The 26,201-nt window shown below is 33.1% G+C and overlaps 1 protein-coding gene across 1 annotated transcript; it reads right to left on the bottom strand.

Moving 5' to 3' along the window:
- On the bottom strand, positions 1-26,201 carry LOC133181108 (probable ATP-dependent DNA helicase HFM1). The gene is made up of 37 exons (XM_061315650.1): positions 26,158-26,201; positions 23,291-23,488; positions 20,045-20,331; positions 18,894-18,944; positions 18,498-18,565; positions 18,252-18,390; positions 17,960-18,111; positions 17,771-17,851; positions 17,243-17,407; positions 16,343-16,386; positions 16,016-16,172; positions 15,562-15,700; positions 15,160-15,261; positions 14,815-14,960; positions 14,291-14,338; positions 13,905-13,951; positions 13,679-13,812; positions 13,443-13,490; positions 13,263-13,346; positions 13,067-13,158; positions 12,842-12,948; positions 12,466-12,513; positions 12,218-12,315; positions 11,829-11,957; positions 11,512-11,597; positions 11,193-11,276; positions 7,728-7,885; positions 7,459-7,562; positions 7,222-7,319; positions 6,752-6,988; positions 4,728-4,879; positions 4,323-4,429; positions 4,168-4,210; positions 3,975-4,055; positions 2,060-2,888; positions 216-262; positions 1-100 (listed from the first exon to the last, which is right to left on the bottom strand). Exons 1-37 carry the CDS (start codon positions 26,199-26,201, stop codon positions 34-36), a joined length of 4,701 nt encoding a protein of 1,566 aa, XP_061171634.1. The 3' UTR covers positions 1-33.

The following is a 26,201-nucleotide window of genomic DNA, read 5'->3' as shown; positions in this document are numbered from 1 at the left end:
TACAATATTCTCACTGGAGACCACAAAGCTCACTTAAAATAAGTTATCAAATATGCTACTGAATGTTCCGCGTCTGATCGGTGTGGAATTGGTAAGAGATCTGAAGATAATAAGATTGAATAAACATTTTCACTGATTAAAAGTTAAAAAAAAAAAAAAGTTTATTTTTATTACGAGTTTTTTTTAATTACTAGTAAGTATCTGTATTTTCATACCTGGTCTTCGGCAAATAGACCATTTCATCGGCCATACAATCATCAGACTAAAAGTAAAATTCACTCAGTAAGAAAATTTTTAAAAACAAAAATGTAAGTATGGTCACATATTGCTCTCTACAAGTATTTTTTTTCACGAATTATGCCAATATGCAACAAATCATGCCAAATTTTTGTTTATGCAGTCATGCAAAATAGTTATGCAAACATATAGCATAACACTCCAAAAACATTTCTTTTTAGAAAGGACATGACATTTTACTTGCACGATAAAACATATCTTTTGACAAGATGGCAATGGTAAATTTCAACTTACGCTTTTATGCAAATTATAGTATCCATGCCTAAATGAAGGTGCAACTTAACTATCTTGATATTCAACTTTAACTTGCTTATTTGTAGTTTAATTACGGTGACCCAACTTGAATTTCGTGCAACTTAACTACCTTGACATTCAACTCTAACTTGCTTATTCGTAGTTTAATTATGGTGACGCAACTTGAATTTCTCAACATGCAAACTAATTCTGTTTACATGCAAGATATTTTTATGAACATTCCAAATATCTTATAGTTCTATTTTTAGATAACAGGGCTTTTGTTAAAATTTATTTCACAATGTTTGTGAATCTCAAAAATTCCCACCTCTATATTACAATATGTGTAGACCACTAGTGTTCCATTAATAATATTATCATAAGAATGAATACCAAATAAAGCAATGTAATTCACTTTTTATACTTCATATTTTGATGTAATATATCGATTTCCAAGTGAGATATCTGCTTGAGTATGCTCATAATGCTTCATTAATAGCTTGAGTATGCTCGCAATGCTTCATCAATTAAAAATCTGAGATCCGAAAGTAATGTTACAACTGCTATAAAATCTGAAATAATCCAAAGTTTTCCTCAAAACTTTAAATACTAATACATCTGTCTATTTTGATTTTAGACATAAAATTTCATTCAGATCTATGCAGTACTTTAAAAAATATTAAAATAAACACAAAGTTGGGTCTCGTCTATCGTCGTATGGTTCTTTTTGACACGCATTTTGAATCTGATGAAACATAAGATATACGCAAAGCAGAATGAATTTAGAAATATTGTTTGGACAAAATTGAAATGATTTTAATACTAGAACCCAAAACAAGACGGTTTATATCAAAATGGTTCTAAAGATCATTAAAAAAAGAAGCACGTGAGAGTTTTATAAAAAGACATGCGAATGGAATGAAAGTGGATGCCGAAAATAAGCGTCCTAACGACGTTGGTAGCATTCTCGCAGTGCGGCGATAGATAAATCCTAAAGTTGTGTTATTTCAAAAAGTATTTTATATAATACAGTGAAATTTTCAGGATAAAAATCAAAATAGATAGGGGTATGATTATTTCAAATTTTGTTGATAACATTTGGTTATTAAGGATTTCATAGTGGTTGTGACATTACGTTTTGGATCAACCCCCAATCTGGTATGATGACATAATTAACATGGGTCATTTACATGCTGACAAATTAATATTGCATATCTTCATAACTAAAGGCATATCGACAAATCTAAGTAAAATAACACGTCTTCATTAGTTTCATCCTTACATGATTATCATGCTATGATTAGGTTGCATCTTATTAAATAAAATATACATCTAGGCACAATTTGTGTTTTAAAGGGACATGCATTTTGTAATGGAATATTACATGCTGGCATAAGCAATCATAATTTGCAGAAATCTTGCAGACAGAGGAAGAATTATGCACTAAAAGCAATAGAATTGAACATGCTAGTATTCCTCAGAAACCGGTCTTATATCGATAAGATATACATTCTTCATTTTGACATACCTTTATTGGTTGCATGTTTTTAATTTGTATATTTTCTTGTGGATTACTCTTGGCTTTGTGATTGATGACCCAGCTTTTCTGATGTTCACGTTTGTCAGAATTATCATCCTCTTTTTCTAAGTACAAGTCTTTTGAATGACCGATAGACCCAAACAAAAACTGTTCCATTTCGTGCTCAGCTTTTCTTAGTTTCTCCGATTTCCCACAACAACGTGTTCTTGGAGAGAGCGAGTCTTGACAGAATTCGTCTTCTGGTGAGATTGTTGCGAAATTTCTTTGATCTGCTGCACTGTCGCCATAGAAACTTCTTCTTGAATCAGGGTCATCAACGGTGATAAAATCGCTTTCGCTTCCACTCCAATCATCAGTTGTTTCGTTGGTCATTGTTTCAGGACATGTCTTTTGTTTCTCCAGTTGTTGTTGATTTTCCAATACATTCCTGCTGGTCCACTGGTTTTTATATAGCAATTCTGTCTGAGGAAGGGATTCTGTTCTTCGATTAGTATGAGAATATCCCTCGTAAGGAATGTCTATATTCTCACTGTTACTTATGTCTATCTGTCTGTTAATACACTTAGTTTGATTTGGGTCAGCAGGGTGGTTATCCATATTTGGAAAGTCGTTTTGATGTTCTCTTGTATTACGCCACGCCTCCTGATTAAAATACCCCGTATTACTATTCCTATTGGATGTTGTCAGTGCAGCCAAAGTATCTTGATTAAGACCCCATAATGCTTGAGTGCATTTCTGTTTTTCGTCCTTTTCGTTAGCAATGGAAGATGGTCTGATATTATCTTTATTGTTACTCCATGCAACAACCTGACCAAATCTGTGTCAAAAACAGTTACAAGTAATAATATGATTCTCGGTGTAAAATTCTTGCCTGGATACTGTTTAACGAAAGGGATTATGACAAAACATACCATAACTTAAGTATAGAATTTCAACAAAAAACAAATCCAAGATTTATTATTACTTTTACAAAAGAAGTTATGGTAAAAGTTTAAAGTTTCCACTAATTCTCTAAATTGTTCACAGAAACACTTAAGAGTATAACATCATTTAATACATAGTCATCGTCAATTGCATAGTTTCATTTTCTTTCTTTGCCTCTCATCAGATGAGATCAACACTTGAAATAATTTGTATCTACATTACATAAGGTGGCTTTTTAAGATTTAACATCGTTGTAAAGTATAATTATCATGTTTACTTATTAAAAAACAGTTCAAGACTTTCCCTTTATATTTTTTTATTCAAAGCTGTGACACCCTTTTATTTCGAACTCTAATCTAAACATTCATGTCATTCGTTTTTTTCTGTACAAGTGGTCCTTGTTTTCTTTTTTTTTTTAAATGTCACCACCCTGTTTTCAACATTTCCTTAGGTGAAGTCAATCCCTTAAATCAAATGTATCAAGCTTGGTTTTAGCCTATCTAGTAGCTATGTAAAAAAGATGCAATTTAACAGGACATACGGAGAAACATACATGACGTGTATTTATGTCGGGAAACGTTAAATCAGAGAAGTTAACGTGATCATCTGAATCAGAATAACTTAAAGCCTGCATGTCCATATACAATTCAAAAAATCAGTGATTGCAATTTCTTTGACATTGGACCAGAAAGGTCGAAATTTAACTCAATATGTAGAGCGACAATTACAATAACATAATGAAATTCAAATCAATACCTCCAGGCATAAGAAAAATGTGTAAAACTTATTGCTTTTAAAAACCATATATATATTCTTCCAATTTAGGAAAGATACATTAGGATGTTTTCCCCATGACTTTTTGGGGAAACCTTTATAAATTATATGTAGAAACCACTATTTTCGAAGCTTTTTGTAATTAATGCAAAAGTTGATTTTTTAAATCTCATTTCAAAGTGCCAGTTATACATAATAAATGTACCTCGGTGTGGCGGGGATATAAGGTAGCATATGGTCGTCAAGAGCTTTTTCTTGTGATCTTTCAAATTCTGCTTCAACGCCACTATATTCAAAGAATATAAAAAGAAATTATTATAATAAATTTTGGAGAAACTATTAAATTATTCTGGCGAAGAATGTACTTCATTGGCTCCAAAATTAAAAAGAAAACCTACATATTGCAGGATTGGTCTTCTAGGTCTGACAATTCGTCATCAACTTAAAAGAAGCGTACTATATTCAAATTAGACTCTCACTTTTAATATAGAAAATTGTCACTTTTTAAAAAAGTTTGAAGTCTTTTTCAAGCCTTCATAAATATATAATTCACCTGAATACTGATGTTTCATATACATATCTAAGTCTGCCCAATCTTCACTAGGAGAGAAAGGCACGTTTCTGTTCGCTAGTTGCTCATGTGGAGTATTTGGATGCACACTTTAGTGACAAAAGACCGTAATTTAGTTCGTAAGAAAACAGAACGTACAACTGAAAATTGATAACTGCATATCACTTTTATACCAACATGTCGGTATTCTCGTACTTTTGACTTGGAATGTGTTAATCTTTATCGGGTTTTTGTATTCAATATTGAATGTGATCGTTCAAGTAAAAAAAATCAAAGGGTATATTCTCAATATTTTAAAATTAATACTCTTATATCAATTCCGTTCAAATTGTGAATTTAAATTCTACCAATCTTATTACAGGTATTTGCAAAAGAAATTGAAAGTACCATTCTAAATCCAGCAAAGTTCTTCCCTCTACTTCACTTACAATAGTTTCATCAATCTCAGAATTATGGATAGATGGCATTCTCTTTGTTTGTGGTTGATAGGCAAATTTATTTAGATCAAGTTTTGGACCTAGATTGGTGGAACCTGACATCTGTAAGAGAAAAAAAGCTTCTTTTTTTTAACTCACCAGAAAAAAATACTAATACCTGAGTCATGCACTGTATTAGAATCATGCCTGATAAAACGTAAAATAAAAAAAAACTAAATATAACTGGTGTTGAGAATTCTGTTAATAAACATTACCTAAAATTACTGTTAGATAAGAGGAACTTAAACCCTTTTTATTTCTAAAACGCTTATAAAATCCTATTTGGTGTAAAGAATGATAGTCAAAACTTGTGACGTTGAAACTTTAAACAGCATGATCAACAGCTAAGTCGTGTTCAGAAATATGAGCGTTCGCATCAATTCAAAATCGGCAACTTTTGCAAGATAAAACAAACTCAAAACTTTTATATCTTAATAAAATTTACTGAAAGATGATGTTGAAAACATTTGACATTCTTGACTGGTCTCAATCAAGTTAAGAAATTTAGTTGTTTTAGTAACCGAATTGATTTAGTTGTTTTAGTTACCAATTCAGTATCACATTTATTGAATAAAAGCCGATTTCGACTTTCAATTGTGTGATCTTCGTTATTGTACTGTGTTGTTATGAAATATTATCCTAATTTTGTTTATTGAATAGAAGCCGATTTAAGAAACTTTAAGAAAATTTGAAATCACAAAATTTTACCAAGTTTAACAAATTTAATAACATCAACACTTAATACAACCATTCCCCATGATAAATCAAAGACCAGGCTTTCTGACATCATAGACAGCTGTTTTTTTTTTCCAATAAAAATGGGATTGTATATTTACATACCTTGACAATGGTCATCGGCAAACTTATTTTATTCAAAACATTCCGATTCTTCACACTAGTACTCCAATTATTTTTATTTTAAAAGGTGTTTTTCAACTTGACAATAGCGATGTAGTTTTTTAGACAAGGTCTTCCAACAATCTGCTGGCTTAGCCATGGGTATTTATTGTGTCCGTCATTAGCAGACCTGTTTTTGTATTCACATAGAAGTAGAATTTATTCAAAAACTTCTACAGAAAGAAAGGGGCTTTTGCTGTGGTCTTCAATTCGACATATCAATGACATTTTATCAATTAATAATATTTATTTCATTCCTGCGTTGATTGGATATATCCCTTCGAACTCGAAATAAAAGATACCATAGAATCTGACAGATCTGTTTCATAGTTAGACAGAGGAAGAGACTGGTGACAAACTTACAGCTTAGTCTAAACTTTATGATAAACGTGACGACTTCAACTTTCCTTATTTATGTAGCAACATACCATTATCTCCTGTGTATAGATTGTCTCCTAGTTGATTCGATACACAAGAGCATGTTAACAAACAAGCAATTTCTAATTATAAAACGAGGCAAGTTAATTAAAAGTAAGTTGATGATGATACAATGATATCAGCAGTCTCATTTAAAGTCAACATCTCACAAACTGTATGGTCTTAGCAAATACAATCTACTGATAAGTTAAATGTTGACAAAGGTTTTTCATTAAAAAGTGTAAGGCCATTGTTTTATTTATTAACCCGATCATGACATGGAGCACACAGCGGGTGTGACTGGTCAACAGTGGATTCTTGCTCCTGTATGGCACCTGATCCATACTCCGATGTTTTAGAATTCTTTGCATTGTTTTCTCTGCTCACGATTTTTATTGTTTCAATAGACTTTTGAGCTTGATTACCGTTCCTTATCTTCATACGAGTATTTCATCATCACCTCACGTATATATATTTTAAAGCAATGAGATTCTATGAACATTCTAAGTTTAGTTTCTGGCGAAATAATGTGCCACTGCCTTGTTATTTTGACACTGTAATTTTGAAATTTGTATATATAACATGTGTAATGATTTTTTTTTAAATAAAATGTTTATGTACCTTCAAACGCTTGGCGTGGTTTGGCGTTTCTGGAACTCTGCTTTTTACATTACTTATATATGAATCCATTAGCTTGGGTTTTGAGACAACATGTGTTTTACTAGTAGTCTTTGAAGGCCTTTGCTTTGTCACTCCATTTCTACAGCACTCATGTCCACACAAGGACTTATTCAAACATCTATGACCACATGCCTTTCGAACATCTGTACAAGACGACGTTCCTTTTTGGTTATCAACCTGTTGATTAAAAAAAACACCATACTTCATTTCTCTAACAGAAAAAAATAAAACTCTACATTTTAAATTCGATATTTTCAATTTAATTTTTCACAGTTCATATCTACAATTGATTTTAAAATATGAACCTCTATGAAATAATTCTCTTTAGTAAATCTGATCAATATTTTCACGTATTGCAGTAAATTTGACAAACGTGACAGGGACGCATGAAAATACTGTATATTTCTAACCTGACATTTGGGAACTGATTCCACTGCATTTGAAATGTTTGAAACTTTCTTTGCTCCGATGTAATAAGGAGTGTAAGTGATCTGCACATCAAGTCCAACTGAAAATAGCATAATTTTTTTACACTTATAAATCCAGTGACATTAAAAAGAGGCATTTACAAGTAAGTCACTAAACACTGTTAAATTATCAAGTAGGTAATCCAAATTTATCTATGTTGTGTGAACATTAGAAGGTACCCCATTCTTGACTGATCAGGTTTATAAACAATTCTGGTCCTTTTGCTGCTCGTTTTATTTCCAATTTCTTTGTAATTCCATGTTCCTTTAGCAAGAGTACATCCCTTAAACAAAATAAATTATATTATGAAAAATAAATGATACTTTTGAAGATTTGAAATTCCCTCATAAAGCTAGTGATCAATTCTACAAGGAATTCACTAGATTTTGATTCACCTTCGATGACAACACATATGGATTTTATGAGATACTTTTAATAAATCATTTACATTATTTTCCTTTTGTAGATAACTTTGTTGTCCTCATCTCCAATAAGAAGTACGCATGTGTGATTTTCTGGGAGTGTCTTCCGGATCCCCAGTTGTTTTGGATTGCTGATGACTAGATGAATGACTATATCAGCCAGGTTTTCATGGTATTTGCTGACCTGCAAAAAAAACTGTTTTTGAATTCTATGTGCCCTACCAAATGAAGTATGTAATACACACAGTTAAATATAACTGTTTAACCGAAAATGGTTTTGCTGACTTAATAAATGCACATTTTGGAAATAATAAAGACATTGCTAATAAACAAATGTGCATATAAAACTATAAAGAGATTTGCACTTTTGTTATATTCAATTGTTGGATATTTACTTTGTAATATTTCCTTGCTCTCCTTAATAAATTTTATACAATTGGGCATATTCATAGAAACTTTTTGGGCATTGAGCTCTGTTCTCGCTAGAGGGTTTTCCACATATCTTGAAATTTATAAGTTGTTAATATGTTTTGACTTCAGTCATGTCTTCTTTATTTGACCCCATATCTTTTTAATTGAATCTTAAACGAGACTGTCCCAGTGCAATAAAATGTAGAAACTACATTTCATTTGAGGAACTCTCTTATGCTTTCTGAGTTATAGCATGCTGCTGCAGGTGTCATAACAGTATTTCACTTGAGGTTCACGTCAAATCAAGGCTGACGCAAAATAATTCCTGAATCTTCCCTTCCGATTCGGGCATTTTAACACGAGACTGGAGCTGAATTTTTTTAGGAGATGAAAAACAATATGTAAACTTCCTATATTGACTAGATTCATTAAAATTTAGGGCGTGCTGAATTTTCTATATACTGTATATGAGTGGGGAGTGATTAGGTCCTGGACTTGTTTTTCAAGCACCTGCTCGACTTCCAGCGAGACAAACTTGCGTGCCTTGCTGGATGGCTATGTATTTTTTGGTACTAAAATCTTTATAAAGAATTGTTTTACAAGATCCGAAAAGGACACTTCTCAAAAGTTTGTTTTCAATTAATACCACCTACTCCAATTTGCTCATTTTTGGTAAGAATACATAGCAAAATTTAATACTGTTGTGCAACCTGCAGTAAAAGCAGATTTTATACTTCGAAATACTGTAGTCTATAATTTAAGGTTTAATTTCGTGAGTTCAGACGGAAAATGAGAAATAATGGCATTTTTTGACCGTCATTGCTGTTCGTTCGCGTTTAATGGAGCATAGAAAATTAGTCCAGATTTCCTCTAAAATAATTTATCTTGACCACACAAGGGCCTGATTTCGATGTAATGGGTTGAGAGAAATGCATGAAAATTAGAGGACACTTTAACAAATACCTTGCCATCACACTCGTTAACATTATTTACTCATAAACAATTTCAAAATCTATCAATTTAAAGAATTTAGACTAAACCTGGAGCAAAATAAAAATTATGAATATGTGTAAATATCCCTTAATTTGGAACACAGTGGTAACAGATAAAGAAATCTGGTTCGTAAAAAGAATTATTTAGGCAAAACAATCGTAATTAAGCAGAAAACGCCATGATATTTCAATAATATGTATTATTTCAATGCTTTTTTTAACCCCACCCCCCTTCCTTATGACAAAGACTACTTCTTTCGCCCTGTTATAAAAAGCAAACATATTTTAAATAATTTTTAATCCTTATGTGAATCAGTAGGCATTAATTAAAAATTTGAGACGAAAAAACAACAAAAGTTCAACGCGCAAGATCATTACATACAGTTCAACTTTTGCCATATTTTTAGAAATCCGTGTTCACCGCGAACACCCCTGTCACCGAGTGTCGCCAATATTTTTCCTACCTTGAGACGGACTTTTATGAAACTTGCTTTATTACATTGAATATTCATTACAAATCGGGAAAATACCATTATACTGGCAAGCAAAAATTTTCACTCTTATTGCAGGTGTCATAACAGTATTTCACTTGAGGTTCACGTCAAATCATGGCTGACGCAAAATAATTTCTGAATCTTCCCTTCCGATTCGGGCATTTTAACACGAGACTGGAGCTGAATTTTTTTAGGAGATGAAAAACAATATGTAAACTTCCTATATTGACTAGATTCATTAAAATTTAGGGCGTGCTGAATTTTCTATATACTGTATATGAGTGGGGAGTGATTAGGTCCTGGACTTGTTTTTCAAGCACCTGCTCGAATTCCAGCGAGACAAACTTGCGTGCCTTGCTGGATGGCTATGTATTTTTTGGTACTAAAATCTTTATAAAGAATTGTTTTACAAGATCCGAAAAGGACACTTCTCAAAAGTTTGTTTTCAATTAATACCACCTACTCAAAGTTGCGCATTTTTGGTAAGAATATATAGCAAAATTTAATACTGTTGTGCAACCTGCATAATACATGCATGTTCTGTCAAGCCCCTATCTTTACTCTTCACAAAAACATAATCATGTAGGAGAAACCTATGAGTATTGTACAACAACATATTCGAGAAGTTGTGTTAATTAGATGCAGATACATAAAAACTCAAAGGAACTTTTAGAAAATTTGAAATCACAAAATTTTACCAAATTTAATAACATCAAAACATTCCACTTTTCAAGAATTTATACAACCTACCCCTAGATAAATTAAAGACCAGGCTTTTTGACTTCATAGACAAATGCTTTTTCAATAAAAATGGATCACGTAAATTTACATATTTTGTCATTGGTTATCTGCAAACTTATTTTATTAAAAAAAACATTCTGATTCTAGACACAGGTACTCCGAAGTTGATATTAAAAAGATGCTCGAGTTTCTAATTAAAACTTTGGGTGGAATATGAAGAATTAGATAAAAACATGCCAAAACGGCTTGAAAAGGCATGTCATTGTGGAAGGTACTTCAGCGGGAATGGTCCTCAATCCAGAAATAGTTCTGTTAAAACTTAATATGTAACATGTCCAATTGCATTTAGGCTGTTACTTGTGTAAAAAAAAATGGGAGCGAATATGTACTACAAAGTAAATTATCAATCATGAATATTAAACTATAATAAAGTTGCAAAAATTCACCATACCTTTTGTTTGCACTTTGTTTGATAGTAATATATCATTTTCCAAAATGTGCATTTAATTAGTTCACAAAAGTATGCTAAATTAAAAAGTCTTTGGAGCTGTATAGTTAGAGTAAATGAAAAAGGTGAAGATAATGAACAGTGATAGATCTCAAAGAAACCTACAAACAATACAAATCTATGAACAGGGCATAAAACACGGACCCCGAAAATTCCAGAAGTGGGATCAGGTGTCTAGGAGGAGTAAGCACAACCGCCTTAAGCCGTATCCATTGATCATGTAGATGGAATATTCCGGAGTCAAATTAAGTATAAAAACAAAGCCTAAAACACAGTTTAATTTTTTTTCAATGGTTTATCATATTCAAATGCGCATTTTTATTCGTGAATACACGTATGTCTTGCCTGTTCTATTGTCAGTTCATATTTAGGTAGACAGGACACCAAATCTCTCAGCTGATTTCCAAAAGGTGGGTGTCTGTTAACGATCTACAGATGATAAAACAGCATTTTGTCTCTCATTAGAGTTAACATTCATATTCTATAGATGTAAATAAGCTTCCAAGCATTTCTTTTTCCTTTGATGAGCAGCTTAAACAAAGATTTTATCTTTTATAAAAATACATTACTTCTTGGAGTAAATCAGGGGAAAAATTCATTGGCAAGAACCAATATACATCTATTTTGTTTGCTTGTTGGTTTGATACCTTTAAAACTGATTTACCAATTCTAGTTCCCTTGGATTTGATTCTAAAATCTTTTGAAATGTTGTGATCCCAGCGTTGACGAGCGCATTTGAAAGAGCAGGGCCTACAAGTGAACTTTTACATATTAAACATTAATTAAACCTCCGAAAATATTTCAATTCCAGAATTTTCAAACATTACTCATAATAAGAATAATTACAAAAAATAAATCACAAAATGGAAAAAGTTAAAAGTTATTTCAAAATAATATCAATTAATATATATAATACATTAATATTCTTAAATGATTTTTTTTATTTATCTGAGATATTCATTAATGTTCATGTTCTATCACCAATGCCGTCCAGCTGTTTTGAAATGTATTTCGAGTCCTCCCAAAGCCTAGCTTTCAGACACTTCATCAGTTGGACTGCACTCAGCAGGGACTTGTAATCAGCTTTGAGCCATAATAATTCCACCAAACCTTAAATGTAAATGTTTCAATGAGTTAATTTACACACACAGAATGGTCGACTTGTATGAACGTAAAAATAAAAATCCAAATTTTTCTAACATTTGGCACTCCGCACAACCTTGTTTTCTTTTACAGTTCAGAACATTTACCTGTATACAAACGTACAATAAAACTACCTTAATTCTAAAGCACTATTACATATTGCTTATAAAATATCATAAGCTGTATTATGAAGTACACAACAGAAATACTACTATGATGAAGCTTACATCTTGACACCCTTTGCGCTGCCCTGAATATTCTGGTGGTGTCTTGCTGAAGGGAGAAGTCTTGTAAAAGGAGACACCCAAGACCAACTTGAATAAGACTTCAAAATGGAAAAATCAATGATTTTAAAATGTTGAATAAAATCGTGGGGTATTTAAAAAACGTTAAATACATATCTAAAGTTTTATATATAATGATAAACATGTATTAAGTATATTGTATTTTTTTAAAAAGTAATAATTTTCCTTACATGTTAACCTTCATTTGCTTAGTCTTCACTTTGCCTGTTAGAGGATACCTTCAATATTAAAATTAGTATTTTAATTTTCAATGTTTACGTATTTTAAATATGAATAAAATTAGAACATAATGCCTAAAAAATTAAAGATTAAGGAATCCACTACATCTAAATATTACAGTATAGTAGGATAAATTAACTTTTTTGACACCCCCCTCCCCCCATCACCATTCCTAAATGAAAATCCTGGATCTGCTCCTAGCAATATCTTTAAACACTAGTTTTCAGCAGGAAAACTGACTCTGAACAGGATAAGTAAAGATTTATCTTCACTTCAAAATTCTTGCTTGCCATGATTTTTGTTCATTGATGAAAAGCTTGGACAAACCTGACCGTGACCCTGTTCTTGTCCCTGTTAAATGTGTTCAGGGTTTTCTTCTCGTTATTCCTCAGCTGTACCTCTGTAAACTCCTCACATCCTGATAGCTCATACAACTTTCCATGTCAAAAAAGTATCTCCATTTAGTTACCAACGAATCAATGATTAATTAGTTTTTGTTGAGAATTTACTATTTTTAATGAATTGCTATTTCCTTTGCATTTAAGCATTTACCAGCTCGCTTATTGTTTCTGTGGGTCCTAGCTTGGAAAACTTTTTCATAGTTTCAAAAGCAATACAATATCTTGCCATCAGCTTCCCAGGTTCTAAAATGAAAAAAATCAACAGGGATTAATGTGAAGACATGAAAGATTTAGTTTCAGTTTCTATAGTAAACTTTGATAAAACTTCTAAAATGTAATTTATATACCAGTTGGTTTGACTTCGATGGTTTCTTCATCCATTGTGATCATTCCATAAGTATTTAGTAGGTTCAAGTTTTTCATGCATAATTCTATAGTAAAAAGAAAGTAAGCATTCCTATAAAAAAACGCTGTTAAAAACTTATAAATGTAAAATACTAGATAGACTTTCATGTAAGTTTACATACCCTGCAGCCTCTTTTCTATCTGTTCTTTGTTTAATCCAACAGGCATGCCTAAAAAGCGAGAAAATGCACATACCTTAGCATATATAATTTATTTCAGTCTGCAATCATTAATTTAAATTTAAACAGTATTTTATTCACATAAGTGCATAGGATTGGGCAGCAGGCTCAGCCTAAGTCTGCAATCATTAAGTAGATATACATTTTTATCTTGATTATATAAATCATTTTTTTCTTACCATAGTTTTTCGGATTTTTCATGACACGAATGTACAAAAATGTATATCGAATCCATTCCATGGCTATGGAAATGTCGTTGATCGTGTGCAAAACTATCTCTGCATTCAAGTGTTCAATAAGATTTTTGTGCAAACTGTAAATCAATGCAACAAAATCAAAATACACGAAATATTTACATTTTAAAATCATTGACATGTATGACAGTCATTCATTCTGTGTACAGACCTACTCTCTATCAGCTGCGTTCCGTTCACCAATGATTCATATTTGTCCTAAATATAAATATTATCAAATAATTACAGCCTCTTTAAAATATAAGTTACAATTATATGAGGCCAGTTTTAAAAAAAATTTGTTTGCCCTCTCCCGACTCAAGATAAAAAATTTGGGTCAATAGATAGGTGGGAAATTTTTTTCCCAGAAAATTTTCAAATCAATGCTAGATTTTCAAAATCTGTTTTCCGGAATGCATGAAAAATAATTCTTTCCTGGAGGTTAAAAAAAGTTTTTAGCCAGTCGGTCGGGAGGGGGCAACCAAACAAATTTTTGAAAGATGCCCGGATATTATAAAATATTTTTTCAATATTCAAATTCAACAAATATTTCCATACCTTTGTATGGTTCTTAGTCATGATTACTGCAGTAGCTGTTGTGTCAAACTGCAAGAATAACAGCCCCAGTATACTCCATGGGAACATGATATAGCCATCAAAAACTGCATATCAGAGATTTCTTTACATATAAGTATTCTAACTATTCGAGATACAATAACAGCCTTTTTCTGTCTTTGTACTAAGTTTAAAATATTCCTTTTTTCCGACAAAATGTAATTTGAGTAAAACATAGCATATGGAAACCCATCTGAATTAAACCGAGATGCTTAAAATTACCTTTTTGGTCAATTGCAGGATGATTTTATTATGTGTTCTATATGATCTGAACAAGACTTGAGTTGCGCAGTCATAAATCCAAAACGTAATCGTTGTGACTTTCTTGTAGACCTCTACACTTTGTCTTTTTTTTTTAATTTTGAATCAGTTTCTTGTACATGTGTAACAATGTTAAAAGCTTGAAAACTCTCAACATGCCATACTCGTCATTATTTAAATGATGAAATATCTCTATGTGAAGTTACCTGTGGTCTTCCAGCTCGGCCAATCATTTGCAGAATCTGGGTGTCTGAGTATTCCACATGAACACCAAGATTGTAATATGAAGTGGACTTTAAGATCACAAGATGAGCAGGGAGATTAACACCCATCGCTAGTGTACTAGTGGCCACTGAAAATGATCAAAATGTTACATAGGTTATTAATATCTTTTGTACAAATGATTCCCAATTACTAAGTACCGAAATATTTTTTCACTCGGTTTAATTATTTTTATTTCCTAATTTAGCATTTCTTCTTTTTTTTCTATACAATGAAAAAAATTCTCACATTTAACCTATACCCCATTTTTTATAAAGAAAAATAGGTACCTAACACCATCAATTGTCCCTCGAGAAAAATTTCTTCTATAGCTTTTCTGTCATGGACATCCAGACCAGCGTGATGGTAACCCACTCCTCGTGCTACAAGGTCTGAAGCAGAACGATTCCACATAATAACTTTCCAACAATAACCTGTATTGCCTGTATATATTAAATTTCATATATACAATAATTCGGGATAAATACAAGTGAACTCTGAATTATATATATAATAAAAAAATATTTTTTCCCTTTTGAATGCAATACACTTTTTTACAAATGTTAAAAGTTTGAGTTATGTTAAAAAGATAACGTGCAGTAAGTTGATAGACCAGAAGACATTCCGAATTAATCATCAATTAGACCGGGTCCTCAACAACTCAAATGCATTTAATTTGCAAATAAGCCTACCTCTGAGTTTATTGTCTTTCAGGGAATTGGCACACGTCCGCAATGCTTCTTTTTGGAAATAAGTTCTGACATACGTACTTCCGTTATCTCTTAGCAGGATCTCAGCAGCTTGTTGGGTACTTTTTCTTGTTGAACAAAACTGTACAGGAGAAAAATGGAAGTATATTTCGAAATGGACATTCTGATAGAATAGGATTTTTTTTTTATTGTTTGAAAAAGAATAACCTTTTCTACATTCATTATAAAAGTTTCGTTAAGGTTTCCTTGGTTCAGGTCACTCTTTAAAACACTAAAAGATATTTTTTTTTAAAAAATTGCTTAACAGCTCACAGTTGAGTACATTTATTGATCTGTTAATATTAGTAAAAATAAACAAAAAGAAAAAATACAGTAACATTTTATTAAAAGAACACAAAATGAACATAATCACAGAAATAATGCCAACAAAATTAACCACAAGAGTTGGTTTGTTCTCAGAGTAGGTGTTTATAATTCGTGGAAGTCTGTAGTTCAATGACATGTCAAACTGGAAATCAGATCCCTTGTTTTCGTCAAATGGGGATCCCAGCACCACCTTTCTTAAACGCACTGGTCGGAAACTGTCGTCCATACTGAGAAAACAAAATTGTTTACTAATTCAGTAAATCAACCATGCACTGATTCAACATAATACGATTATATACTTGCAATCAACTACACTTTATTTCAGTATTAAATATGCTTTAATTTGATTATAAAGACAAAATAAGATATCCTTACTAAACATTTAAATCAAACTTACTTAAAATGAACTGCAGGCATTTTGTCTCCAAGCCATTCTGCAATCTGAGAAGGATAACACAAGAAATCTTTTCCATATCAATGCAATTATATTGCTTATTGTTGTATAAGTGCGACATTTAAAAAAGAAAAATAATGAAATTTTAGAAAAAAATATGTACGTCTCATGCAGGTTTTGAATAACCTTACCACAAGATTTCTCCTCAGTTGTCTGTCCCACGGTACCATAGTCACTTTTTACACTGTATTTCAAAATACATAATTGAAAACCTTACCTTTCAATCCCCTCATCCCCACCCAAATTTTCTACTTCGAAAGAAACCTCGAAGTTCAGTTAGTGTATAGACAACAAACCCAAAATCTGCCACAATTCAGCACTTAGAAAGTGGCCAAAACTTCGGAACTTTTTTGGAATCCTTCATACGAGAGTATTTTGTGATTTTCCGTTGCTTGATATCAGTAACATATTGATATTTTATATTATTATATAGTATAATACGGGAATTAATTTATAGGTCACTCGGATAATCTCTGGAAATAATAGATTTCACGTATGCTTGACATCCGTAGGCTTTGAAACATCATAGCACACTGGTTTGTTTTTAAAAGTTCTATATAACCAATCCGACTAAAAAAGATTTTAAATGATAAAAGTTTAATGTCATTTTTTTTAAGCAAGTCAAAATCTGTTTAAATTGTGATGGAAAAGCTCATGTGGGACAGACTAAAGGTGACACATAATTAAAAGTTCAAAATATCAATACATAAATCTGAGATTGGCTCATATTTTTTACTTTTGTCAGTATAGCCAATATATCAATGGGATGGGTTTTTTTTTTCCAGATGCACCCACACAGAGGTCGTGACACCTCCCCTCCCCCACCTTTAAAATCACACTAACATCTTTTATATTTGGTATTGTAGCAGACACAGCAACAAATCTTAGCTTAGGAATTGTTTGTCCAACACCCTCAACAGCTCTAATCCTGGCCGCTTGAATAGTTTTCATTCTTGAAATTACTGCTTCCATTGTTGCACCTCGAGTGGCATCACTTAAAACATGAATCTGAAACATCAAAGGTAAATTGATATTATTTAATTGTCCAGCCACAGGAGTTCGCGTACCTATCAATTTAACCGAAATTTTTAGTAAATAAAAAAAATACGTAATACCTATAATATTATTATTATTATTATTATTATAGGTATTACGTATTTTTTTTATTTACTGAAAATTTCGGTTAAATTGATAGGTACGCGAACTCCTGTGGTCCAGCAGAATCGATAACTGGGTACATTATTATATAAACTGCGTATAATGTGTTATTTTAGTTATAAAATAAATATTATGCATCTTCAGCACTAAGCACTAGCATTAAATCGGTTCCATAATCAGAATCCTGAAATACTTAAATTACTTAGAAGATACCTCGTCAATGAAGAAGAGACAAATTGACTGCACAATAAATTTATTGTCTCTCCATCTCCGAGTCATACTGTCCCATTTTTCCTGTCAAATACATTAGATAATATCACTATGATAAAATCAATGTCAAAGGAGTAGAAATAATTATCTGGATGCTCAATAATTCATCTTTTCAAATTCTAAATTATATACTGGAGTGGTGCAGATGATGTTGACTTGTTGAATGTGGTAGTAATCATCCTGCTCAGAGTCTCCGGTCAGTTCCTGGCATTTCAATCCGAAACATCCGAACTTATCTGACCAATCAGAGCAACGCTCACTGCATAAAGCTTTTATTGGAGCCACTGAAAGAAACACACAGCTCTGGGTAAATCTATCATTACTCCAAATTCACAAATATCTGAGCATTATATCTTGGGTTTTTCTTTCGGTAGCCTCTTTTCTTTAATACTGTGATGAATGTATAGAAACTATGTAGACTTACTATAAACGATTTTGAAATTCGTGTTGAACGACATTTGTTCCATCTTCATTAACAACCGAATGATTGCCAGTTCGAACACGACAGTCTTCCCGGCGCCAGTCGGTGCACACACAACAAGTGGGTTGTCCTTGTAAAAAACCTGTTAGTAGAGTGTAAAAATCGATTTTTAACTATCCCAAAATTTGCATTTGTACAAGCTTTTTTGGAAATATTAAATGAGATGACATGTGTGTAATTATCAATTACCTCGTCAAATACTTTTGACTGGATGATGTTGAAGAATGGAAACCTGAATACGCTTCTGTATTTTTCAGCTGCAAAGATAATGTGTAGCTACATCTGCATTTCCCAGCATTTGTTTAAACTTCTTTAATTATTAATAGTACACGTTCTTCAATATTCATTGACCCTCAGTTAAGAGACAAGTCCTACTGGGACGAATGACTAACAATTCTTAACAATTCTTTCTGTCAGAATTTCTACAAGATATGCTGAAATTGTTCCCATTTAAATTACGGTATAATTTAGTTTTCATTAGAAAAATCATTAGCTTTTTATTTGAGTATTTCAGTGAAACAAGGAATGATGAACCTTAAACTGTTCAGTATATACAAGAAGGGAACAAAACATATCAGTTATTACCTATTTCATCTACAGATTTCAGCTTTACTCCAGCAACATTTCCCTGGTTTACTAAATTAAAAAAAACGTATGTATATAATATGGCAAATACAACCCCCTTAGTCATAAATTCACAGAGAGAATAAGCATGAAAGCTTTCTTTTTTAAAGAAGAATAGCACTGGTTTTGCACATGACGCGTCAGATATACCAGTTGAGAACAAGCTTTATTTATATATTGGTTTAATGTTTTCTCTCATACTTTGGAAACCCGTATTTTTAGATATATAATCTTAAATTTCAACCACAGAGTCGAATTTTAGAAAAATTACGGACCATAAGACGAAACATAAACTGTCAAGATGAAAATGTGTGGTGTACATTCTTTCCTTCAATGAAATAGTGGGTAAGATTTAGCGTGGACATCAGAAAAATATACTGTTATTTCATAGAATTGCTGAATGAATTGCACATTTTCCATTGCGCGCGTTTGTAGATTCATCACACTGCGGAACGCTGAAAATATGAAATGCTGTTCAGCGCGGACGTACCTGAAAACATTGGATTGAAATTCTAATTTCTAAGTTGAATTTATTTTACATATGTATCTAGCTATTTCCCTACACAGAAAATTGGTATTAATGATTGATCCAGATGGAAAAGAATCTTTTTGATTTTGGGGTATGGTCTGAATTTATTCTACATCTGAATTTCCTATCAAATATTTTAAAGAAAATCGAAACTTAAATACTGATGCCTTTGGAAATTCATTTCAAAAACCATAATTTCAATCCTGTTTTTACATATGCGCGCACTGGAAATTTGGCAGCTCCCCCGACAACTGGAACTAGAATTTTTCTCTGTCTTTACAAAAATCTACGCTGGATCGTACTACACATTCCATTATCTTTAATTAATTCAAAATCATTATGAATGTCCATGCTGAATACCCGCCCATTCCATTGACTGACGTGAAATGTTATCAGAGTAACAAATAGAAAGGACGTAGGCTGCATATTGCGAACCTTGTCAGTCAATGTTCCGTGGTCTTAATTCACTTATATTTTAAATTATTGTAAAAAGTGAGTGGTTTACCCCCAGTCACTCCCACCCTTCTCTCTTCATCCAACGGATATAACGACCTAGTTTATCTCTTTTCTTACAAATACGTACAAACAAGTGGAGAAGGAGTATAGTAATTTTTCTTCAACGAAGGTATGGCAGATGGAGTCACAATCTGAATATTATTTTCTCGCTGATTAGACGTAAATTCTTTATCAGACTGAGACATCTGTTGCACGCGGGAATTGTCGCCTTGGTTGTTATTGTTATGAAAGGACACAATATCGCCCCCATTTAGTTGAGTAGATGATGTCTTTGTTGGTAGTTTGAATAGCTGTCGTCTTTGGGATAATTGTAAACGTGAAGTGTTTGGTGTCTTTTCTTCTGGAGTGCCAAAACTGCAATAAAACAAAGATACTGTAAACACTGATCAGGCTCACAAAATGACACCCCGCTCCCATACGAGTACATATTTAATGGCGAAGTGCATTTCTTGGCATTATGTAAACGAGATTCTGTGAAAGTTCCATTGAATTTCGCACAGGGGTTTAGGAGTATATCGAATATAATGTAAATTTCTCTGTTTTGCTATGGGAAACCCAAAATATCTGTCCGATCAAAACATAAAATAGGAGGTGCACAATGGCACTATGTAGAAAAACTTGCGTGAAATTTTCATGAAATTGTATTCTGTTGTGAAAGAGGAGTCGCGGATAAGTAATTGCTACCCCAAGTGTACCAAGAATGGCAAAGTTCATGCTTTGCTATGGAAACCCCCACATATCTTTCCAATCGAAACATAAAATAAAAGGTGCATTTAGTGGTGTAAAAGGAGTTGCAGATAGGTGATGGTACATCAAGTGTACCAAAAATGGCAAAATTCAAATATTGCCACGGGAAATCCCAAATATCTGTCCGGTATGAAGGGTAAAATATGAGGTGCATAATAACACTACATAATAAAGTTCTGTGAAAGTCTCATTAAATTGAATACATTGGTATAGGAGGAGTTGCGGAGAACAGATAGATACCCCAATACTATAGAAAGAATGGCAGTGTCCATGTTAATATGCTATTGGAAACGTAAAATAAGATGTACTCAATGCTACTTTGTAGTAAAGATTTCGTAAAAGTTTCATTAAATTGTTCAGTTGTGTAAGAGGAGTTTCGGAAAAAGGGATGGCTACCCCAAGTGTAACAGACGGACGGACACCCCATCACTATATACCCCCACTTTTCAAGCGGGCTATAATAATGCAGTAAACAAGAATAAAATTCTTGATATTACACCAACGATAGAGATTGGACTTTTTGGGGAAGGGGAAGGGGACATATAACAAATCAATTAGTTTAGAAAATATTTATCATTGTTGTAGGGATATTCAACACATTCTATTTCTTAGGAAAAGTATCAGAAACACAGACCAGTTAAGCGCCTTTCATGAAAAACAACCTCTGATGTTTTAGCAGTACTGTCTTTTATTAATTTTCAATCTAAAGTTGAATATGATCAGTCATTTTCAACTTTAGATTGAAAATTAATAAAAGACAGTACGATGCTGGAACAGTTACAATGGAAAGCACTCTCTTAGGTTTGTGGGAGAAAGTGCACATTTAATAGTCTAGAGTTCAATCAAATATACTTTTCGATTCTTGTATGAAAATATGGCTGATTACTGTCAGAGTAAAATCAGAAAATTTTCCTATCACACTTGTATGACCAAAGTAAAAATAAATCATCACATGACAATCCTTGAAGTGATCGATTACACTGGTAGGATTTTTACTACCAGTAGATAAGCATGCTCTCAACTAAGCATATTTTCTTATGGTAGAGGTATGTTACAGAATATTTTCAAGCCCTGTGTATGGCATATTTTTCTAACCCTTTATATGCTGAATATATTTTTCTCCCAAAATAAGACTTTCCGGGCACTAGCTCTTGGCACATATTGTGGCCTGCGAAAATGTATGCCGGGATTAGAAAAATTCTGCGAGAGAGAGAGAATTAACATGCATGATTTTTTGCCAACCATCTTTTGCATGAGACTCCGGGACAAGAATTCAACCCAATTTCAGAAAGAGTTTAAGCGGCTTATTATATTTTTATGGAAAGCAAAAATATCTAATTCAGGGGTTGAAATAGTAGGTCTAGACAATCATCCAAGTGGTATACGCTTATCACCTGCATATGGGGTTTTTTGACTCCCAGTTGATTCGAAACGCAAGAGCATGCTCTACGTATCTGCATACGGGGTTTTTTTGTCTCCCAGTTGATTTGATATGCAAGAGCATGTTCTACGTATGAACAATTTCTAAAACGAGACAAGCTACTGACAGACAAGTTGTTGAAACAAGGATATCAACAATCTTGTTTGAAGTCATCATTTCGCAAGTTTTGTGGTCGATACAATGACCTTGTCAGCAAATACAACCTATCATTAAGTCAAATGCTGACTGATGTTTTTCATACTAATTGTTAGGCCATTATTTACACACTGAATTGTCTACGGATTATTCCGTTCCTCCCGACCGATCATGGCAAGGAACACAGCGGGTGTGACCGGTTGGAAGGGATGCTCACTCCCCCCATGGCACCTGATCCCAAGTCTAATGTTTTGTCCGCGTTTGCTCTGCTCCCGATTTGTATTGTTTAAATGGACTTTGAGCTTCAATACTGTTCGTTATCTCCATATTTCATACATGTATAAGCAATAAAAAACTAGAGGCACTGTAAGCATTTGAGCTTACAAAATACATTCCCTTCCCGGCTTCCATATGAGTATAATGGCAAAATCCATGTTTTGCAATGGGGAACCCCAAATATCTGTCCAAACGAAATTGAAATATAAGGTACACAATGGTACTATATAATGAAGATTCTGTAAGAGTCTCATCAAATTTTACACAGTGGTACAGGAAGATTTGCGGATAAGAGATGAACACCCCCATATAATAAAAAGCATGGCAATATCCATGTTTTGCTATTGGAAACCTCAAATATGTGTCCGATCAAAACATAAAATAAGATATGCTCAATGCTACTTTGTAATGAAGATTTCGTGAAAGTTTCAATAAGTTGCTCATAGTGGTGTAAGAGGAGTTGTGGATAAGGGATGGCTATCCCCCAAGTGTAACAGATGGAAGGACATAGGGAGGGCACCCTCATCACTATATTATACCCCCCCATCCCCCCCCCCCCACACACAGATACACATTTCAATCGGGGGGGGGGGGTGTATTATAAATGTTTCGTTGAAATTTTGAAATATATTTTTACGAAAAAATGGGTTACAAAACCAGCATCAAAAAATGGGCATTGAACTATGGATCAGATTTATAAATGGTACTATATACATGACTTCCTCCATTTTTGGGTGTTTGCTCTGCGTTGAATTTCCATACTGAGAACTCCGGAAAATCTGCGAAGGTTGAAAATCCAGAAATGGGTCTAGTTGTGTTGAATGCAGAAAATCACATCTTGGAGCTGCCGGTACGGGACAGCAATCTTTTTCTTCATCTCGAATCACTTGATCATGGTATGGTGATGCTAAACTGTTTGGAAACATAAAAATGTTCAAAAAATATACTTTTTTAAAAAGTTATTTAATTAATTTGGTATTTATAAATATTTTATATTCCTTTCATGTTCCAATCAGATTAAAATACCTGTAAAAGTATGCGAAAAGTGCGCTTTGCACTGCTGTAGATATCTATGTTTAGCTCTACATGTCAGAGACCAAAAGAGCTTAGGCGATAGAAATGTGTCCGTCGTCCGTTCGTCTAGCTGCCTGCCTAGCTGTCCGTCTGTCTGTCTATAAACAATTATTTTTCAAAATGCTACTCCTCCTACAGTTTTGGTCTTATTTCAATAGGCACATAAGTAGACTACATTTAGATACATAATTCTATTTATCTGCTTTTGATTTCGATTAACGGTGTTGCCATGGTTACTAAAAATAAAATTTTCTGTGAAATACTTTCAAAAAGCCACTCCTCCTACAGTTTTGGTCTGATTTCAATATAACTTGGCACACAAGTAGACTACATTAAGATATATAATTCTGTATATCCGTCTAACCTAAGACGTAAACATAGGTAGTGACTGTTCTTTCGCCAAGCGCCCGGCACTAGTAATGAAAATCATGGGTCTTTCGGATGAGACATTAAAAACCGAGGTCCCGTGTCACGGTAGGCGTTGGCACGGTAAAGAACCCTCACTGCTCAATGGCTATAATGAGTGCCGAGTAAAGGTCTAAATTTGAAGCCCTTCGCCGTTATACGAGTGAAAAATTATCGAATGGGACGTTAAACAATAAACAATAAATCAATCAAAACGCTACTCCTCATACAGTTTGGCCTGATTTCATAATAACTTGGCACACAAGTAGACTACACTAAGATACGTAATTCTTTTTATCAGTTATTGATTTCGATGCACTGTGTTCATTTCGATACACTAAGATATCTAATTCTGTATACCGGTTTTTGATTCCGATGAATGATGTTGCCATGTTTACTAAAGAAAAAAGAAATTTCTGTGAAATACTTGCAAATGACTACTCCTCCTATACAGTGTTCGAAATTCAAAATTATTTTCTATGGGTCCAAAGGACCCACAGAGAAAGGGACCACATGAGTCCTTCCAGGGCAGCGTAGGCCCAAAAATTATACCATAAAATATTTGGGAAAAATAAACTTTTACGTATTGATGATCTCGGTAAGTTTATCGCTTCATATGAAATATGTCAATTTAATAAAGGGTAACTACAACTCGCAAGTATTAACAATATGAAACGGTAAAACATTAATCGTCAAACAGTCTTACTTGGTCATATATAACATGCAAAGAGCTTAACATGTGTTTAGATTTTTCCTTGGAATTACAATTTCTGTTTTTAAAATCGGCGGGTAGAAAATTACACAGGTTTCTTAGATTACCACAATATGTTGTTAAAATGTACTTAAGTATACTTGGACAATTTTCCGTAGAAAGTTTGTAACCGCATACATATAGCGTAAATTTTTTCCAGAAGGAAAAAAAATTAAATCTTCAGTATTTATTTAAAATGCACATGAAAAGAAGAAATCATCATCGGCCCAAAATTATTTCAAGGACCCATTTAGTCATACTATTCGTGAGTCCTTCCGTCAGTACGTCGGCGCAGGACCGACGGGCCGACGCTAATTTCGAACACTGCTCCTATAGTTTTAGTCTGGTTTCAATATAACTTGGCACACAAGTAGACTACACAAAGAAACATAATTCTTTTTATCAGTTATTGATTTCGATGTTGCCTTGGTTATTAGAAATAGAATTTTCTGTGAAATACATTAAAATGCTACTCCTCCTACAGTTTTGATCTGAATTCAATATAATTGACACACAAGTAGATTACACTGAGATACACAATTCTGTATATATATCAAATTTTGATTTTTGTGAAGTGTTGCCATGGTTACTAAAAATAGAAATTTCTGTGAAATACTTTCAAAACACTACTCCTCCTATAGTTTGGTTTGATTATTAAAACTAGAATTTTCTGTAATTTTTTTTTCAAAAGGCTAATCCTCCTACAGTTTTAGTCTGATTGCATAAATCTTGCCACAAAAAGACTAAACCAAGGGTCATTATTCTATTTATTTTGTTATAAGTACAAACCAGTAGGCTACAGTCTCGTCAGAGACTTCTGGTTATAGATAGTATCACAAATTACTTTTCAGATTAAGATTTAATTACACAAAAGTTATGGTTTCTTTTAAATTCAAGTATTTAGTTCGGTATAGTAGGGGAATTAACGTTGCAGCTGTTGACTTGTAGAGAAAAAAAACATAACCCGGGTAAGCGGAATGAGTCATTTTTTCTACAATAGCTGCAACCGTTAATTCCCCTGTTCCCGTACTAACAAAGAAAGAATCTGAACGACATTGAGACGTGAAAAACCGATTCTAACTGGGTTTACTGATTAATGAAAGAAGCGGTTTTCTTTAGAAATATAGAGGATCTTTTTTATCTTTAAAGTGATAGAGCGAGGGACTTTTCCCTTAGAGGTAAAGGGTTTGCGCACTGCCTCAAGCCCCTCCCTCATGGTCAAGGGTGAACTTAGTGTGAATTGGGGGGGGGGGGGGTACGGGGCTCCGTTCCTAACCCTCCCTCTTTTTCTGTCTCTGATGCTATCAAAGTTTACATGTAGCTATTAATGTACTTGTGTAAATGTGCGTACCTTTTCTTCTGACTGTTTAATATTTGGCTTATATCTGTCTCCAT

Source organism: Saccostrea echinata, unplaced genomic scaffold, assembly GCF_033153115.1.
Source record: "Saccostrea echinata isolate AGI-Se365-2 ecotype Australia unplaced genomic scaffold, CSIRO_AGI_Sech_v1 ptg000008l, whole genome shotgun sequence".
Taxonomy (NCBI): Eukaryota; Metazoa; Mollusca; class Bivalvia; order Ostreida; family Ostreidae; genus Saccostrea; species Saccostrea echinata.
Note: the sequence above shows the minus strand (reverse complement) of the source record. Positions and strands in the feature narration are given on the sequence as shown.

Bases quoted from the DNA above. Each gene is read 5' to 3' on its own strand.
- LOC133181108 (XM_061315650.1), bottom strand. From the start codon at position 26,201: ATGGAGACAGATATAAGCCAAATATTAAACAGTCAGAAGAAAAG. The intron at 12,514-12,841 runs GTTTGTCCAAGC...TTAATATTGAAG, and splicing joins AAGAACAGGGTCACGGTCAG to GTATCCTCTAACAGGCAAAG. The intron at 7,563-7,727 runs GTAAATGATTTA...ATTTTGTTTAAG, and splicing joins ATCTACAAAAGGAAAATAAT to GGATGTACTCTTGCTAAAGG.